The sequence below is a fragment of the Phycodurus eques genome, chromosome 13, assembly GCF_024500275.1.
Source record: "Phycodurus eques isolate BA_2022a chromosome 13, UOR_Pequ_1.1, whole genome shotgun sequence".
Classification (NCBI taxonomy): domain Eukaryota; kingdom Metazoa; phylum Chordata; class Actinopteri; order Syngnathiformes; family Syngnathidae; genus Phycodurus; species Phycodurus eques.
In genome coordinates this window covers 10,160,538-10,181,249 of record NC_084537.1, presented here as the reverse complement: position 1 = coordinate 10,181,249, position 20,712 = coordinate 10,160,538, and the positions used below count along the sequence as shown (strand labels likewise).

At 42.1% G+C, this 20,712-nt stretch overlaps 1 protein-coding gene across 1 annotated transcript in view; it reads right to left on the bottom strand.

Annotated features, from left to right (window-relative positions):
- Positions 1-18,032: 18,032 nt before the first annotated feature.
- Positions 18,033-20,712, bottom strand: part of ephb3a (eph receptor B3a) — a 64,989-nt gene continuing 62,309 nt past the window's right edge. The window contains exon 15 of the mRNA XM_061693733.1: positions 18,033-20,305. Coding sequence (XP_061549717.1) covers positions 20,194-20,305 — 112 coding nt within the window. The 3' untranslated portion in view covers positions 18,033-20,193. The remainder of the gene's footprint in view (positions 20,306-20,712) is intronic.

Here is a 20,712-nt window from a genome sequence, read left to right as displayed (position 1 = left end):
TAACATTTTTTTCTTTTTTTTTTTAAATTAAAAAAAAACTTTTTTTTGCATGTTTGTTTTTTGGCCATCATTTTTCTTAGAGGTGGCACGGTGAACAACTGGTTAGATCGTCTGCCTCACAGTTCTGAGGACTGGGGTTCAATGCCCGGGCCCGCCTGTGTGGAGTTTGAATGTTCTCCCCGTGCCTGCGTGGGTTTTCTCCGGGCATTTCGGTTTCCTCCCACATCCCAAAAACATGCATGGTAGGTTCATTGACGACTCTAAATTGCCCGTAGGTGTGAATGTTGTTTGTTTGTATGTGCCCTGCGATTGGCTGGCAACCGGTTCAGGGTGTACCCCGCCTCCTGCCCGATGTTAGCTGGAATATGCTCCAGCACGCCCGCGACCCTAGTGAGGAGAAGCGGCTCAGAATATGGATGGATGGATGGATTTTTCTTCGAAGCTTACAGTTGAAGTTTTCAAAGTTGTTGCGGTTTGCACAAAATGTTGACATTGATGAATCAGATGTTGTTTTATAAATGATTTCTCTCATCGCACACTAAAGCAAGTCACTCTTGGGCCCTTTGGTCGACACACAGCTCCATAATCTAACTGGGAGAATTTCAGGTGTCGGCCCACAACGGGCCTGTGGCTGAATCTGGACACTAAAAATGTCAAATATCACTACTGTTTAAAAATACATCAATGGCAGAAAGATGATTTTGCGCCACAAAAGTATCCAGACTGAGTATTTGGAACTAACTACAAATAAGTATTTATGCCGTCAAATACATTTTGTTGCTAATCTTTGATATATGTAAACTCTAATATTTATTTGTATGTATGTATGTATGTATGTATTTATTCATTTATTTATTTATTTATATTTTTGTTTACCTTTCTTGTTCAGCTGCCTGGTCGCGTAGAATGGTGGATTTGTATGCTTTTTATGTTGGAATAGTTTTGCTATGTAATAGGGGAGTTTTTAATTTTTTTTTATTTCAGGACATGCAACACCTAACCAATAGGGCAGGATGAAAGAGGACAGGAAAGGACAGAGAAGGACAGGATAGGGGGGTTAAACCCTTGTGACATCCTCAAATGCATTTATTACACTTTGGACACCCTTTGTGACAAAAATGTGGACACACAAGGGGAAAGAGGGAAGGGGGGGGGGTGGTCGGGACACTTCGGTGGTGCCGGGGGACCCCCGGGTCCTGAGGCGTGGGTGATGTCCCCCCGACCGCGTCCCCCACCGGGATGGGCACGTTGGCTCGGCCTCCCTTGTGGTCTGCCCGCCCTTCCTCAGCGTGCCAGCACGGCAACTCCGTACACCAGTTGACTAACGTACGTGTGTGATGGGGTTTATTCACTAATGAGTTTCCATAGACAGACTAGTGCTGGGACTACTAACTATGACATGGCTTGTATGAAGATGTCTTACGGGTGATAAGACACTGGATAAGTATTGTAATGCAACACAGATCACACTGCTTTGCTCATTAACTTTATGGCCTGGAAATCGTGTTGTGGTGACTATAGATTGTGATAGGGAGAGGGGAGATTTTGTCATTACCATGGCAACCCCTGTTCACTATAAGACGTTTAAAATATGTTCTGTTGGTGTTCTAGCCATGTTTTTGTTGATTATAAAAGGCATTTTTGATGCTCTTGATTTGCATTTATCCTTTTTTTTAAAAAGATAAATTATAGATAACAACTGTTGAGGAAGCCCAGGAGTAAAGAAAACAATTTTTTTACTTCTCTTTTAATCAGTTTCAAAAAGGTTAATGGCTACCTTTCTCCCCCCACCCACCCTCCCCCCTTTTTTAATTGTATTTTCACTCCCACCCACTAAGAAAAACCAGGAACATGTACATTCATTATATGAGCTTGTGATGCATCATGTTGAAAATATTATCAAAGGGAATTTTATGAATGGGTTGACCCTTGTCCTTGAGCTGTTTTGCATATTCATTTACAAGCAAAATAATAAGATCAAACTTTGTGCACTCACATTTTCAAGTGTAGATGTTAAATGCTTGCTTTTAATTAAGTTAGTCTTAGCATGAAATAGTCTTTTTCCACACAGCATCTTAGCCATTACACACAAAGGCAAAGACACTTCTTCTTTCTCATGGATTATAATCAGTAGTGGGCGATCAGTCCAGCAAGGCCAAGGCCAGAAGCACTGACCTTACATTTAGAACCTAAATTCTAAAATTTGTTCCATGAAATTGTATTCATTTATTCTATTGTCTATTCTCTTCATTTCGTAGTGTTTCTCTTGGCTCCACTGCTTCTATGTGTTGCCATATCAATGTGATGTGCCCAAGGCCTACAGAATCAGGAATGCCTAAACTATACAGTGGACATAATAATTAAAAAAAATGTTATTAAAAAAAAATGTCAATGCAATTCTAATGTGTGTCAATGATACATGGATTTTTGCAATTCTCGGTCCGGCCCTGTCTCCATCCTACACGAATAGTGGGGGTGCAATGTATGAGCAATGGGACTGCTTTTTTTCCAGGTTGGAAATTTGTCCTCACATGGCCAGAGCGCTGGCCCTCGATGATGTCAGCATTTTTCCGTCCTCTGATTGGTTACTTGGAGCAACTTCAACTGGCAAAACACGTCTGTAGCATTCTGCACACATGAACTATTCCACTGCCGTGGACCTTAATATTCATCAACTGGAATGCAACCAATTACTGCCACCGCTGAATATATTCCTCAACTACTTTTGTCAATGGGTAGGCCTGCAAGAGGGTCTCGCCCGGCATTTTTGTGAAAGTCAACCCATAAACTGTAATAATGAACAGACGGCAGTTTATGGCCGTTTTGCATCGCTTTGGATTGGAGATCAGCACAGCTTTTGAGTTGAAGATAAATATTAGGCTGTGAATCTCAGCTTGTCACGTTGACTATTAGGGAGAGTAATGTCAAAACCACTGAATTTACTAGTAGAAAAAAAGACTCTCTGGTGTTCTCAGGTGGCAACATAGACAATATATAGCAATGATCCAAGCACCCAGCTCATAAAGCATCAATCATCCAATTAAGGCTATTGATGAGATGCTCTTGTTATTATATGCAAAAAGAACGGGACGCACAGACAACGTACTAAACCGGGCCCTTTTTCTTTTACCCCTCTCACTATGGCATTTTTTTTCTCTTTTCGCATCTTCATCATTTAACTAGTGATTCAGTCTGGCTGGCTCTCAATCCTGTTTATGCTCGAAAAAAAGGAGAAAAAAGAAATTCTGTCTGCTACGCTACACTTTCATTGACTTTAAAGACATTATGCTGTATTACCTGGCATGGAAATGGGAGGAAATTCACAAGACTTTTCCTATCATGTCCAGCCCAGAATGAGCCCTGCAGCGGTTGGGTTTCTTCACATCCTCTCCTGACTTTTCATTATCCTTACAGAATTCCCCATGTGCTAACAAGCCACGACGCTTCCAGAGCGAGCAGACGGAGCTCAGGGAGGAGGAGACGAGGATCAGAGAGACTTGGTGCTCTTGGGTTGGTCTGCTCAGAGACTCTTTTCTTCTTTTTTACCCACCAACATACAGCTGGGGCTCAATTAGTGTCCATTTTGACTAATTAAGCACACATTCTGCCTGAATCAGTGGTGCAAAAACGAATGCTGTTTGTCAAATCATACGCTTTCTGCGGCTTGCTGCCTTCAAGGCAGACTGTAGGCCCTTCTTCTGTACATCGCTCTTCTTCTTTCTCCCTTTGTGCGGAGTTCAGAGGCAAAGAAGGGAAATTAGGCAATCCGGCCGTTTGCTAAAAGTAGTGTTATATCAAAAAAAAATTGTTCTTACATGCAGACAAATCAAGAGTTATGTTTTTCACCTTTGAAGGGTTTCATATTTTGCTTCACCTCGTTCCCCTCGGCACCTGTTAATGTTTTCTTTTCCACGGGCAAAAACTTCCATCAGCCGTCCTTCAAACATCTCTACGTTTTTGATCCACAAATGGACCAATACATTTCCTGGTTCAACTAGAAATGTCTTCTTCTTGCTTTTCACTCTTTGACATCACCAGATCAAGACGACACCTAACAATTGATCAACAGCATGAGGCTTCGAACAGGAAGTTGCAGAGTGACGTCAGCATGTTGCAACTGAGAGGACCTTGCTGGGAACCATGAATTCTGCTCTTTACCGTAAAAGCCTGAAGGAGAATGTTCGGCTATCAGTTTGTGACCTCAAGCTGAAGGGCACTTGGATTCTGCAGCAGGACAACGATCCAAAGCAAACCAGCAAGATAATATTTGCATGGTTTTTTTTTTAAAAAAAAGGGGGTGGGGGGAAATGAAGTTTTTGGAGTGGCCTCGTCAAAGTCCAAACATGAATCTAATTGAAATGCAAGGGCTACCAGAAGTGATGTTGCAATTGACAAAAACAGCACGCTACACTCGATACGCAATGGCAACCAACGTACAGGAGGATTTCGACATACAGGAGCACCCAACTGAACTTGGCATCGTCAAAGCGTACATGTTTGAGCCGATCAGGAGGTCGGAACCTGACGGTGACGACGACGCGCAGGATGCAAAAAGCAGAATGCACATTCTGAATCATATTTCTCGATTTAACTGCTATATATCTGCTATATAATCACTTTGAAATGGCAGATGTGGTTTGTAAAGGGGTTCTAGAGTTATCAAGAAAATGTTTAACATCTTTGTCCTCTGACCTTTAAAAAGGTCGTTCATGCTTGAAACCCCTCAGTTTTTGCTGAATTCAAACAATTCTGGACGGAAGAGTGGGACAAAATATCTCCACAGGATGTGAAAGACTCATTGCCAGTTATAGAAAACGCTTGATTGCAGTTGTTGCTGCTGAGGATGGCCCAACCAGTTATTAGGTTTAGGGAGCAATTACTTTTTCACACTGGGTCAGGTAGCTTTGAATAATTTTATTAATATTGATTTTGAATGAATGAATATTAATAATAGGCGGCACGGACACCGACTGGCTAGCACATCTGCGTCACAGTTCTGAGGACCCGGGTTCGAATCCGGCCACACCTGTGTGGAGTTTGCATGTTCTCCCCGTGCCTGCGCGGGTTTTCTCCGGGCACTCCGGTTTCCTCCCACATCCCCAAAAAAACATGCATGGTAGGTCAGCTGAAGACTCTAAATTGCCCATAGGTGTGACTGTGGGTGCAAATAGTTGTTTGTTTACATGTGTCCTGCGATTGGCTGGCGACCGGTTCAGGGTGTACCCCGCCTCTCGCCCAGAGTCAACTGGGATAGGTTCCAGCACGCCCGCGACCCAGGTGCGGATAAGCGCAACGGAAAATGGATGGCTGGAATATTGATAATAATAACCATGAATGTTTTTATCTTTAATAAAGTAAGTTACCATTTCAAAACTGCATTTTATGTTGACTTGGGTTATCTTTGTGTGATATTTACATATGTTTGATAATCTAAAAAATTAAAGCGGGGAACCTATGGAAAAAAAGCAAGAACTTGAGAAGGGTCAAATACTTTTTCATGGCTGTGTAGGGGTGAGTATAAAGACTAATGTGCCATATGTGATTAGTATTTTCGTGTGTATTTGTGTGTGCGCTTTGCTGCGGCTAATCTCTTATAAGAAAACTTTCCCAACTTTTCTCTCCTGCCACTGGGACTTCAGATAGAAATTAGCTCTGAAATAGAATCTGGCACAGAGTATCTCGTCTGTTGAGTTGAATGTTTTCTGTCCATTGTGCCTGACAAACAAAGAAAGTAAACCGTGATAAAGCTCAACTCGGGAGTTTTGTGCAAGTGAAGCTTGGCCCAGCTGATAAACCCCTAAAGACTTGAGGAAGAAGAGAGCTTCAGCCACGGACATTTACAGTGTGAAAATACTCTCAGCTAGTGTCTGAAGTTAACACTTTGTAGTATGATATGTGTTAAATTGCTCCCACAGAGAGAATTTGGTCAGACACTGTCAATCTCTACGCACCATCTGTGTACGGCATTCATTTCCCAGACACTACGACGGTCCTTCCGCAGAAGGGTCAGCCTTCTCCAAAATGATCTGTCAACTCCTTCATCCCCTGTCGCACTCTTATCACGACTGCGCATTGCACTCGCCACTGTTGCCATGGCGACAGTTTGGCAGGCAGGGGATGAGCGGTATCAAAAGCACTCTGGAGTTTAGCGAAGACTCCTCTACACTCTTACCTCTGTTGTGTTGCACTAATCCCTCCCTTTTCATCTTCTTTCAGACGTGGGACAACCTGGATGAATTTACACGGAACCTCACAAAGCTTCATGGCGCCGTTCGACCGTCCTCGCTCCCCGGCGGACTCATCCAGCTGGTCCGCCTGGGCTGCTGTCCTCCAGATACGGCCTCATTATCTACAACGCGTCGCACTGGAGCTCAGCTTTCTTTGAAGCTTCAAGCCAAACAATAAAATGTAAAAAAAAAAATCCAGTGCGGTGAAGCAGCTCTTTGTGCTAGATTACTTAAAAATGTTGCCTACATATTAGACGGTTGTGCTAAAATGATGACGGTGACATAAGCCCCTTCAAACTCAAGAACTCACCAAAGCAGGACAGGCGAGTACAAATGTCCAAATCACTCGGACTGAACGTTAAAGCCACTTAAAGCTGCACTGAAGAGTGGCTGAGCTGGAGTGTAAACAGTGTTAGGTCATTGGCTGCAGCATTCGTCGCAAGTGGTGTGTTGCTGATGTTTCTATAATTGGACTGGAAGACACAAGAACAAGAAAAACACAGGGAAGCAAAAGACAAGATGTCCAAAAACATTTTAGACTAGAGAAGCAAGAAGTGTTTTCATCACATCAGCCAAAAACTGCCATAGAATGTGGTCATTGAATACTGAAAGGAAAAGAAGACAAGATTTTCATTGATTTTTATTTTTATTCCTGTGTCTTTGTACACGTCAAACCACTTGTCTGGTCACTTGATACAATATTTTGAAAAGTATTTCCATCCATCCATCCATCCATTTCCTTTTACCGCTTATCCTCACGAGGGTCGCGGGCGTGCTGGAGCCTATCTCAGCTATCTACGGGCAGGAGGCAGGGTACACCCTGAACCGGTCGCCAGCCAATCTCAGGGCACATAGAAACAAACATTCGCACTCACATTCACACCTACGGGCAATTTAGAGTCTCCAATCAACCTACCACGCATGTTTTGGGGATGTGGGAGGAAACCGGAGTGCCCGGAGAAAACCCACGCAGGCACGGGGAGAACATGCAAACTCCACACAGGCGGGGCCGGGGATTGAATCCCGGTCCTCAGAACTGTGACGTAGACGCTCTAACTAGTCGGCCATCGTGCCGCCCACACATTCAAACGCATGTTATATAGGAGAAGCGGCTCAGAAAATGGATGGATGGATGACATTAAAGAAATAATAGCAGTCCTACACTTAAAATACTAGTTTATTGCTACAGGTGATCGTCAAGTTCCAAGCCCGCTCGGTAATAGGTGTCGACAGGCTCACAAATGAGGCAAGGAAGACCTTCAAAAACTGTCGAAAAATTCAATTTCCAGCATCCTACTGTATGTTTGTGAAGCAATGACAAAGACCCAAACAAATTTATAGAGTAGACTGGACATACAGTAAGTACTAAAACGCATTTCGGGCGTCATTGTCTCTCCTTCCCCCAAGATAGAAACACCTATTTGAAGGGAAACAAGCACAGGGCTCCCACTAATTACAACAACAAGATTCAGAATAATAGTGAGATGTATTTATTGATCTCTACGCCAGTCTGTCAAAATATTACTTTACGTGAAACTGGTGCATGACACTGGTGCCTACCTATAGGCCCTGAAATTTAGTTAGATGTCCTCATCCTGTTTTTGTTGTTGTTTGTTTTTTAGGGTTTTGTTTGTGTGGACAAAGCCCCAGAAAACACAATGGAATAAAACATAAAAAAAAAATCATTATTTATTAATAACTTTTGTAATAATTCCTTTACCAACTATAGCAGGGGTGGCAAACTCATTTGTGTCCCGTGCTACATTGTAGTTATGGTTTCTCTCAGAGGGCCGTTAAGATTTTGAAATCATATAAATATTGAATCACCTTATATTATTACATAGACAACAAATTGAGGGTAATACTATTCCCACAATGCAATGTGGATTTGATTAATTTTTAAACATCTTTTTGCAATAATTAATGTCGTTATTGTTACGTTAAATGTCATTGTCATTTCTGTGTATGTGGTTCTTGGAAAGTATACATTTATTTTCTCGGTCAATTCCGCTACCGCAGCATGCCCAGCAGGACGTGAATGAATTAATTACGAGCAGTAATGGAGTGGGATACATCGACTTAATATTAAAGCTACAAAGCTACGAAGTATTGTTTTTTGTTTTTTTGCTTTTGTCAAAGTGGCAAGTCTTTTCAAGTCAATGGGTTCAAGTCCAAGCGAAGTCACGAGTCACTGCTGTTCAAGTCCAAGTCGAGTTGCAATTCCTTTAACATATTGTTGAGTCAAAATTCATGACTTGAGTCTGACGTGAGTCCAAGTCATGTGACTCGAGTCCACACCTCTGGTTATTATTCTATTCTCAAGAGTCAATTAAAATGTTCTACCGTGAGATCCAGTCCAGATATGCATTAGATGGTAGTGTGAGCAAATAAATTTTAAAATTCAAAAATAATTTTGGATACCATCCATCCATTTTCTGTACCGCTAATCCTGTTCAGGGTTTGGGAGGAGCTGCTTTTGAGAGAAAGGTGTTCCTTCAGGTCTCATTGTCAATCATTTGTGGCGAAAAATTGCATATGAATTTCATTCTGCCAATGCCTTGACAGTCATCATCTTAAACAGTCATGTATCCAATCGCAAGTTTGGAAAATAAACATCTCTCTTAGAGAAGTATGAGCCATTTGTCCGACGATTTCCTCGCACTATTCCTTCATCCCGAGCCCTGTGGCCGTCGATGAGACGCATCAATATCACTGACACACGTTTGAGACTGAGCGAGCCCAAACAAATACCGGCACAATGTGCACTTGTGCTCTGTACCGTAATGTGTGCATCCACATATGATTTCAAGCCACATTAGTGTTGTTGTCAAAATTGGATTGTTATTTTTTTTCAACCTCTGTGGATGACAACATGATGTAAAAACACAAAGTAGAGAGAGATTACGTCAATCGCTGTTGAGATCTTGATTGATTGATTGATTGATTGATTGAGATCTTGGGGTCTTATAATGCAGAAAAAAAGACAAACAGCAGTGACATGGAGGAATGTGAAATAGGGAACATTAACGACAATGACAATAATAGGTTAATTCAGTCAATCAATCAATCAACAATTCATAATTTCGATACAGATTTGGAGAAACTATTGCTCATTAAAAAAGATTATCTGTCCAATCTGACAAAAAAAAGGATACAGTGTATTTTTCCAATTGCAAAATATAATTTTTCCAATTGCATATTTTGTCATGTTGATTTCCATCCATCCATCCATTTTCTGAGCCGCTTCTCCTCACAAGGGTCGCGGGAGTGCCGGAGCCTATCCCAGCTACCATCGGGCAGGAGGCAGGGTACACTCTGAACCGGTTGCCAGCCAATCGCGGGGCACATAGAAACAAACAACCATTCGCACTCACATTCACACCTACGGGCAATTTAGAGTCTCCAATCAACCATTCGCACTCACATTCACACCTAGGGGCAATTTAGAGTCTCCAATCAACCTACCACGCATGTTTTTGGGATGTGGGAGGAAACCAGAGTGCCCCGAGAAAACCCACATAGGCACGAGGAGAACATGCAAAACTCCACACAGGCGGGGCCGGGGATTGAACCCGGATCCTCAGAACTGTGAGGCAGACGCTCTAACCAGTCGGGTCATGTTGATTTGTTTTCCTCAATTCGGATTATCCTGTCAGAATTAAGCTTGCATCAAACAGTGCAGAGATTTATTATTATTATTATTATTATTATTATTATTATTATTATTATTATTCAAAACAGGTATTGTACAGTGGGACAAGCCGTACCGCGAATAGCGCGAACACCCGACACACAAGTAAGGGGGGTTTTCTCCGGACATCCAGATTTTTGAAAAAAAAAAAAAAGTGGGGTTTTGCAGGAATAATGGATGATAGGTTCCAGAAAAACTACAAGTAAGCAGGGGTTTCAGCGAATAAGTGGGATATGTTAAATAAAACATCAACATGGGAGGAATTCCAGAAATAAAGGGAAATAAGTTCTAAAGCAAATTCACAAATAGATGAATTTGCAAAATGCCGGGTCCACGATATAGTATGTTTTTTAAATGTTAAATTTTACTCATGTAAAGGATTTGAATCCGTTCGTCTACTTTAACAAAATGATCTTTTGAAACATCTGTACTTCTCCTGAAGTACAGTGTCTTCTATCCACTGACAAGAATGAAATACACTCATCAGCTCTCCACAGAGTAATTAACGATAATGAGTGACAATTATTGCAGAGGACCGTCGTGACAGCACAGCGCACAACAACGAACTGTGCGATTTCGGATGCATCGCCACACCCAGACGTGTATTTGTCAATGGCAGGCCTAAAGGTTGAGTATGTGACTTGTTGTTGCGAATATGCTGGAGTTTATATGGCCTGCATGATGAATAGCCGGTGTCAGGTGTTACCATGGGAATGATTACTTGGAAGCAGCCGAGGCATTATAAGCATTCGGGATTTCTAGAAAGCCATCAAACGCTTGGCAGGCCATTTATTTCCAATACACAGGTACTTTCAGGCGATACCAATCTGTCTGCTTGGGTGTGTTTGTTTTCTTTTTCACGATGCAGACAAAAGCGGCATCTCAGTCAAACAGTTGGCCTTCCTATTTAATTATGAACCGGCGCTGACACAGATTGCTGTTGTTTCTGTCGATCCCGGCACGAGACACGACTTTCTCGCTTGGATGTCGAGGCGAGAAAGTCTTATTGTTCCTTGTCGCTCTTCATCATTTTCAAGCGGACTGTAAAAAGCGCTCCGCATGCCGAGACGAGTCCCCCAAAGCCAGAAGGCCTTGTTGTAAACACGCCCCACGGGCCGCAACAAAAGAGGCTCCCTTCAAAAGTTTGAGTGGCAGCCTGGGCAGCGAGATCTTCCTCAATGGCCCTCACTGATAGTTTGCACATTTTGCAATGGCGGGAGTTAAGATGGGATGCGCCAGTCCCTTTGCTTTTCTTTTCTTTTCTTTTCTTTGTTGATCTGGGACATCTGTTCCGAAAACCGTGGCATCACACTCCCGCACCCACCGTGTTGACTGAAAAGCTTAGGCAAGACTCTCTCTTCCTGCTCCCCCTTCCCTGTCTACATCCTTTGGCCCTCCCTAGTAGGGATTTGTGATTCACACTGGGATGAAGGGGGTCTAAACCCCTCAATCTCAGCAGCAAACATACTAATGCATAATCCTTTTTCTTGTTCTTTTTCCCCCCTTCTTTTTTCAACCAAGCTATTCAAATGCATGCAAACGATGCCTGTCTTTTCACCCAGAACCTATTGCGCTGCGCCTTTGAAACTCAGCCTGTCACGTGTGCGCTTTCAGATGCTTTGTAGTTGATTTCTTTTTCATTTATGAATGTCACAGTGGCTTTTGATTTCGGCACTAGAGCAAGGAAAGGTTTAACGGTTTGAGGTGCAGAGTTATTACCTGTCCTGATGAACAAGGGGTGGATTGATTTGATTGGGTGATTGCGTGGACATTTATTTATACATTTTATCGCATTCTGAAAAACCATGTACCGCTGTTGAGTAGAGAGAAGGAAAACATCTTTAAATCCTACCTAGATTATTTTATCTGATTTTAGTTTCGTTTAATTTAGTTTAGCAAAGATTCACTAGATGGAGACTTTCTAAATTATAAATAAATGATATATAAAATGTAAATTATATGACTAGCCTAGACTTGTAGTGTGCAATATGTTTTTTCTTTCTTTCCCACAATAGTGTTGTAAGCGTGACTCTTTCCATAGGAACTAGTAATATGAATTTAGTCAATTATGATGACATTGTTTAGCATAACCAAAAGGCCTACTTGTTTTTTTTTTCTATTGATCTTTAACGTTTAGATTTTACTCTCAACTTGTTAATATAATGTTGGGTTCACAAAAGTTGACTAATTGACCTACTGGATACAGATTCCAATACATCTGTGTTCTGTTCAAAATCTTCTAAAAACAGGTTGACATGAGCACTTCATTCAACTCTCATTGTCCAACCAATCAACTCAGTCTTTGGGCCTAACGGAGACTTCTGTAGCGAATCTCCTTCGATCCGGGAAAACGTTTTGCATCAAGACAGAGCATGTGCAGACAGAGCGCAGCCCGACACCATTCTGATTCACGGTTTCCTTGATGAAAATGGACTTCTGATTGGTTTGGCAAAAGGAAATATTCCACCTGTGTGAATGCGAATGAAATTCTATTTGGATCAGGCCCACTGATACTGATTGAGGTATTTGCATGGAGCGTTTTCATTCGGTTTGGGCTTCTAACCCAATTCAAGTCGGAATACATGGACCCGTGTAAACCAGGTTAGTGTCCAAGTCATAAGACCCAAGTCTTCTCTAACCTTTAACCTTGGCCCTAGCAGCAGAATGAGGGAGGGTGGCGTCTCGTGTGCTAGTCTCGGCGCACGGCGCCCTTCATACCCAGCAGACTAGTGACCCCCTTGAATCGATGAGCACAGCCTCAGGCGCATTTAAAATTCATCAAAGCTCAGGAGCCTCATCCTCCTCCTCCTCCTCCTCCTCCTCCTCATCATCATCATCATCAGCATACATATGGCAGACTGGGAAGCTAGCGAGCACAAAGCGCACTGTCATGCTAATCGTCAGCCACTGAGACACTAAAGGCTCTCGTGAGGGAAACAAATTGGGAGACACGTAGGTATAAGAGCCTGTTTTCCTTTCTGAGACATTTTAATTAAAAGGGAAGCAGTCTGTGAGGAGAGGAAAAAGATCTCAATACTTAAAGGACCGGAGCTGCATAGTTCTGGATTATCTTTAACAAGATTATCATGAAATGGTTACAAGAAATGGCAAGTGTAGTCCTTTTATGTGGGTGAAAAGGGGAAATTATTCATAAATTTGGATTTTAGGAGGAAATTAACAGATTTTCCCCTGCAGTATGTCTTCTAAGTGTATAATTAGAGTAAGGAAAATTACACATAAACTTTGTTGTATTACGTAAGCGGTATAGATGAGATGCCGCTTTCTATGGGTGAGTTATTTTCTGGCCCTACTCGTGATAGGTGAAAATCGACAATATAGAGAGGCCATAAATTAAAAAAACAACAACTTTTTTTGCGTGTGTTTAAGTCTTAAAATACCTCTCCCCCAAATGTGCAACCATATAATGTATACAACATACTGTATGTATGTAATAATAATGGGATAAAAACATATAGTTTAAGCCTTAAAATACCCCTCCCACAGGCTGTAATCACATTGAAATGTATTTAACACACACATTGTAAAGGTATTTGAAAGTAAGCATAATACAAATTGTATTAGTTTAACAGATAATTTGCAATATCACAGGACTCGTGTAGGGCTCAGCTGGTTTTCTCATATAATGTATGAGGAGTTTGGTTGTTGACCTGCTAAATGGGTAAAGTGCTTGGAGGTAACTTCTGTTGTGAATAGGAGCTACATAAATAAAAATGACTTGACTTGGTTGCATTTTGGCGCCCAGGAATTATGTTGAAGTCAGTTGAAGAGCTTCATTTAGATAAAGGTAGTACTTTGTCGGCAATTTGTGTCATCCATAGGCAATTGCAATCCAGTATAAACCATTTTGGGGTCGTCCGTTTTCGCAAGTCTATGCTGGGCTCCGTCCCTATCCCCCACAAATACTGAGAGTTCACTGTATGCCACGTTTACGTTTGTGGGACATTGAAGCCCCCTCTACTTTCTTTCGTTGTGGTACATGTAATCTAATGCTGTAAAGATATCCATCCATCCATCCATTTTCTGAGCCGCTTCTCCTCACTAGGGTCACGGGCGTGCTGGAGCCTATCCCAGCTGTCATCGGGAAGGAGGCGGGGTACACCCTGAACTGGTTGCCAGCCAATCGCAGGGCACATAGGAACAAACAACCATTCGCACTCACAGTCACGCCTAGGGGCAATTTAGAGTCTCCGATTCATGCATGTTTTTGGGATGTGGGAAGAAACCGGAGTGCCCGGAGAAAACCCACGCAGGCACGGGGAGAACACGCAAACTCCACACAGGCGGGGCCGGGGATTGAACCCGGGTCCTCAGAACTGTGAGGCTGACGCTCTAACCAGTCGGCCACCGTGCCGCCCTGTAAAAATATATTTAAAAAAATAAAAAATCAGTTGGTGACTGAATAGTCAATGCTTAAAAGAAACCAATGGAAATTGGATTGCATTGAAGGTAAAAGCATGGAAGATTGTGATTAAAAAAATGTCTTTCATAGATTTTCATCATCCTCACATGTTCAGTCTCATCATTCTGTAGCTTTTTCTCTGTATGCCCTATTTGCTACATTTGCCACCTTCCCATCAGTTTTACATATATATTGTTGCTGAAAAGACTTTGATTTCCGTTTGTTCTTGCAATGTCGAGATGCAAAAAATCCTCCACAAAAGAGCCAGTGTACCGGATGGTTCAAAGCCTGATATTTTTTGTCTTTCCTCAACAGTTTTTGGCTTAGCGCTGCACACGCCTCATCCTTAAAGAGGGTAGTTTTCCATTGATGAGATGGCACGGGCGGCTTTAGCGCAGGCAGCAGCAAATCACTACTCCGTTAAAAGACCCTGATGCGTTGCAAACGCTCCTGCCAAGCCCCGCCTCGCTCCAAATCTGCCTGCTTGCAGACCCCTTGTAATTGGAGGCATTAAACTTGTTTTGGACAGGGTAGCGAATGAATGTTTTGAGCTCGGATGAGAACTGACTGGTGCATTCAGCAAGCCAGTACACAAGTAGCTCAAACTAAATCTGACAAATTACTACCAGCAGATTTGTGCGAGTTAGTGCGGGCTACGCAAACGTGTGTATTGTGTGCATTTGGAAGCGCCTCTGCAGTGTGCCTTCCTATTTTGTCTCGGCTTTGGTTTGCAGGCAACTGAGCTACTGTTAATCCAGCATTAATCTCCAGGGTCTGAGTGGTGGTGACATAGGCTTTTGGGCATGAACTACAAACTGGCAGGTCACTGAAAAAAAAAATCTGTCACGCCGCCATCCCGTCATCCTCTCAAGCCTTCCGTCCTCCCAGCGTGCTCATTAAAATCTGTGCGATCTGCACTACCTTAATGAGACGATTCCTTTTTGCAGCCGTTTTGCATCATCTCTCGGATGCGGCGGCGGGAAATATTACAAAGCCATTTCTGCTGAGATGGAGGGAATGTTTTCTCTGGTGAGCAGTGAGCCAGACACTTCAAATGTTTAATGGTAGACAGGACACACAATTTTAATGTTTAATCGTGGTGTCAGATCTCAGACACAATGGAAAATACTGAGCAAATATATATATTTCATTTTCTATGGACCAATAAGAGTGGAACTGGAGATTTTTTTAAGGCACTCTGATATCTTCAAAGGTAAAAACAGCATTAAGCTTTTTGGTCTCTTGACATGATTTGATAAGTAAGTTGCCTACTTTTCTTTTCTTTTTCTTTTTGTCCTGTTTGGCTCTTAGGTCAAGCAGAATGGAAGGTCTGTATCCCTTTTATGCCGGAACAGTTTTATTGTGTCAGAGTGGAATTTTTAAGCTTCAGCTGTGGTTTCTTAGTATTATAATTGAAGTTTATTGAGAATCAGAGTCGAACAGGACAAAGTTTGTAGAGGGGAGAGAGAAACGAAGACAAAAGACAAAGCACTAATTGTAAACAGGATGAAAAAAGTAAGTCATTACATCATCTACAGCAATGAAACATTAAATATGAGTGTTGCATGGGGCTGTAGTGCTACACCTTGTGAGGGAAGGACAGGACAGACGGGACAGGGAAACAGCACAGACGTGCTGAAACCCGGTCCGACACCCACACCCTCCCGACCCCATACCAGGCCCCCAGGAACCCTTTGATATGTATATGTGACCAGGTGTGTTTAGTGAGAAAATATATACAGTGAGTGGTGTGAGTGTGTGCTCAGTGAGTGATTAAGAGGCATGGCTCCCGCAGGTCGGGCAACCACCAATGAAGAGGGCCGTCCCACCCAGACCCGCAGCAACAACCCCACCCCCCCACCACACACCCCCACGCCAGCACCCGCTACCCGCCCCTGAGCGTGGGAGGTGGATACCCCACACCAAACCCGACAGGGACAAAATAATAAAACAACAACAACAACCGCGACAACAAAGAATACAAAATTCAAAAGTTTACTTTCCACTTACGAAGATAGTCTTGTTATTGTCAAATGGCACCCTAAATCGCCTACTTTTCAATCCCTCCCCCACCCCCCATCGGATACATTACAGATTATGAATGTGTACTGGATAAGCTGTATCTTTCAAAAGATATTGAAGAGTTAAAGCAAACAAACCCATTTGTAATAATTAATTCCCTCACCCAATGAGAATCGATAAGGAATCGGCTCGATAAGCAGTATAGACAATGGAATCGGAATCACTAAATTCCTGTCAATTCTCATCCTTAGTTGCGACTGAGCAAGATTGTGTTGCCTGATTTATGACTTGCTTCAGCCAAGTAATGATGTAACTTGCTTGATTTTTCCGACAGTAACTTGGAACTTAGTCCCAAGATCTGACGACTCGGTGTTGATGATGTTGTTTGGCAGTGTATGCGTCCCACGAGGGCAGCGCAGCTATTTAGCCAACATATGAAGACCACGATACTAGCTGTCCCCTATTTGTAGGCTGTTTGTAAAGAGGCTGTCGTATGAGCAGCCAGTCCAGATGATTAGGCAAGACCCACCCAACCACCCCCACCCAATACACACGCACAAACTGACAGATGATCTTCTTCCCAGTTGATAAAAACTGGAGGTGACAGCTTGGCTCACCTGCTCTGGGCTTTGAGTCCTGGCTGACGGATTAAAGCGGAACAACACCGACAGCCATAATATGTTTTTCTCCTTGAAGCTTCTCCAGTAATACATCCCCCAATTCAGTCACGTGATGTCATTATTCGGCGCTTTTAATTTTAATTCATCTTAAAAACCTCACAAGTCCATCCCAAACTGCTGTGATATTCCGACTGTGGAGGTAAAACATATTTGCTATTCCTTCTTTTCATCCCTCGGCCGGATGAGACCCGGAACATACTGGAAAATCAAAGAGAATACCAGAAATCTGTTTAATAATTTATTTGCATATGATTATCGTAAAAATATTGAAGGAGAAATGGGTATTTTTCTTCTAGTTTTCTGGATTTTTTTTTTGTACTGCTGTATATCTAACACACCTTGAATTGCACAGAAAAAAGTCTGCCCTGACAGACGTATGTTTTCTTCTTCTTTCATTGTGACATATAGTTTCAGATATGTAATGACCGTTACACTTTAACGTTTGCCATTGTTTGCTCCTCAACAACAAACAAACAAGCATGTAAACAAAGGTCACACAGAGGCCAAAGTCAAGTCAGAAAGCTTGAAATAGTGATTGATCTAAAGAGTAACTGTACGTATATACAGGCAGTCATTTATTTAAATAGAAACTGCACTGGACGATGGTCAGGAAAAATGGACCAATAAGCAATCGGTTTTCAATCCACGTTTGTAGGTCAGGTCAATATTATGGTCATAATGCTTTCATCTTTTTAACTCAACCTGTGACACGTTTGCCAAAGTGAGATGTACAATTCACAGGCGTCGTTCATTACAATGCAAAAAAAAAAGAAAAAAAAAAAAAAGTTGAATAGCAGAAATGTCTCCAAGTTGTCCTTTCAATGGTTTTGTCTGCATTTATTCTGGTCTGATCACTGGAAGCAAAAAAACATACACACACACACACACACACACACACACAAACGCACACACGCACGCACACGCACACACATAAGCATTGTAATAAAAACGTTGAGCCCCAGGTAAAAAAAAAAAAAAAAAAAAAAGCACAAATACAGGTCATCAGTCATAAATTAGCATTCAAAACAATGCGTATATGTTTCGAATAAGAAAAACACGGACCTTAAAGTCCATAGCAAATGGCACCAAAGCAACATATAATGTGGAAGGTTCCACTTTGGCATGCACGTGACGGACGTGTCCCGCACAGTGTCATTTGCAACCCTCCTTCTGTGAGGACAGACCGCGTGAAGACTTGGATGCTTTGTACACAGTTAAAACATGGAATTCTCCCAGTACATGTGTGGAAGACAGTATACAGGAGGAAGTGGATTTACCTGTAAGTTTTTCCCCTCAAAAAAAGTAAAGGAAGAGAGAGAACTTAGTTGGTTACAAAAAAATACAAAAAATCTTTTCAAATCTGTGTATCCGTTTTTTTTTCCATTTTCAGCTGTCAGTCAAGAATAAAAAAAGATATGAAAAAGTGATTCATGATTTTATTATTTGTTTTTTTTAATGTAACACAAAGAATGGAAAAATTACAGATTTAAAAAAAATCTATTTTAGACATGCAAAATACGAAATTGAAAAATGTGCCGTAGGACAGAATTTGATGGTAATATTTAATTGGTCTTGTTTACATTACCCGCAATTCTGGTAATAACCATTAGTAAAAAGTTAACTTGTTAGACACACAATGATTGAAATGAAGATGAATATATAAAAGTGATTCGCGCCACGTTTCTTTCAGCAATTAAAAATTGTCCATGCTACAATACGAGGTGTATGTCAGAAAGGTTACAGGACTGGTGTTGCGAAGATATATTGTAAACCCAAACTACGAGTTTTCCCCTTCTATTTGGGCCAAACCATCAGGGAGCACATTTACAAAAAGATCCTGCAATTGCGTCGGTCAGTGTGCGAGAAGAGTTGAGTGGTGGCAGGACAGGACCAGCTAGCTCGCGAGCTAACAGACTTCTGGGGCTTCCCTTGACCGGTGGACGGGAGCCGGACTTGTCTGCAGCATCACATCCTACCAGATCCATTTTTGGGACGTAGGCATAGCTAACTAACTGCATGCTGCAGTGGTAGAGATGTTCGTACTCGCCATTGTCGACCTTTTTACGCCGCGACAACGAGGCGTTCTAAAGCGGCCACCGCACCGCAAACACTCTGTGCGCATGCTGGCTGTCACAAACTATTTTTTCCTCTCACTCTTTTGCCTTCTCTCCATGAGCGGCGTGTACTCACGGCCGACAACGAGACGCTCTATTTCGGCCATGCCGGTGGACTTGCCGAAGGGACGATGTATTTTGAAGATGTAACTGCATGTTGCAATTTCATCGGATAACCACTGATGCGAATGGAGGTGATCAAGTTTTTATATAGTTGAGAGGGGGCACACACGCTAAAAGGTCATGTGCGCACCTGGGCACCATTCGAGCCACGCCCCCAAAATCAGGAAGACTGGAATGGTGAAGAACAGTTTCACAATGCAGTCCTACATAGTTGTCAGTCTTTGCACACGTTTCCAGCAATTATCTTTAAACATGTAGAGACAAATCTCTTCATTCCGTTTGAAGGGTCTTTAAATATTAAAATCTAATTCAGTTTTGTGGACTGTTTTCCAATTTAATGTTTTTGATTGGATCCTAAAATTGATTTTGTTAGATTCTGTAAAGTTTCTCTTTTTTTGTGTGTGTTAGAAAAGAAAACAAGTAACAAAATAATTTCTCACTTTTCCATGTTTTGTTCTTTGATGGCCAATTGTAAATGGAAAAAACGAATGATCCACAGATTTAAAAAAAAGACATCTACAACAGCTGTCTTTAAAACTTGGCACTGTCGGATCCTTCGCGAGACCCTCATTCTAGTTTGTGTGAGGAGAAGCCCAACTGGCTCCCAACCAGCAGAAAACACATGCAGACATGCAAACACAACCTGAGAGGGCCCATAAGATGTTTGGCTTTCTGTCAACAGTCACAAAACCACATATGAAGAACACGCACACGCACACAGACCGCAACGGAACGTTCTCTTTTAACACAAAGTCTCCGAGCGCTCGCACAAAGTAATCCGAGTGGTCCTTCCTGTGCAGCGGGAGCTTCCCTCTTTTTTTTCTCTTCTTTATTTTACATAGGGCTCTTTACGTCAGAGTTTTCTAGGTAGTTTATTTAGGGCCTTCCTTCTCCTCTAGGTTGCTTTTGCGGCAGCTCACACTCTGATGGGGAGAGTTTGGCTCATTTGCTGCCGCACGATTTCCTCGCTGCTGTCCGGACTTTTCCTGTTGTGTCCCGGCAGCGTTCCTCCGAGCCTCAGCAGGTCCCTGTCGGCACAAGTCACACTGATTCAGCAGCAGGTCAAACGACACATCGCGGTATAGCCACAATAACAACCAGCGGTGCAGTTCAGTACGCTTTTTTTCCAGTGTTTCCACTGTCCCAAATTATTTGACCCATACCATCCCAATTTTTAGCATCTGCTCATTGGAGTGCGGTACAATTCGCTAGTTTCCCAACATTTTTTGAATGAAGGCATATGTTTTATGTTTGAAAAATCTTACAAAAAGTATCTCAAAAAGTATATATATTGAAAAAAATGATGATATGTGTTGGTAGTGATTTAATAATTAACTGGTCTACCTGTCACTATACATCGATTGCATAAACAAAGATTCATTATTTTTACTAAATAAATACAGTGGCACCTTGACTCCCAACTGAAATGAAATGC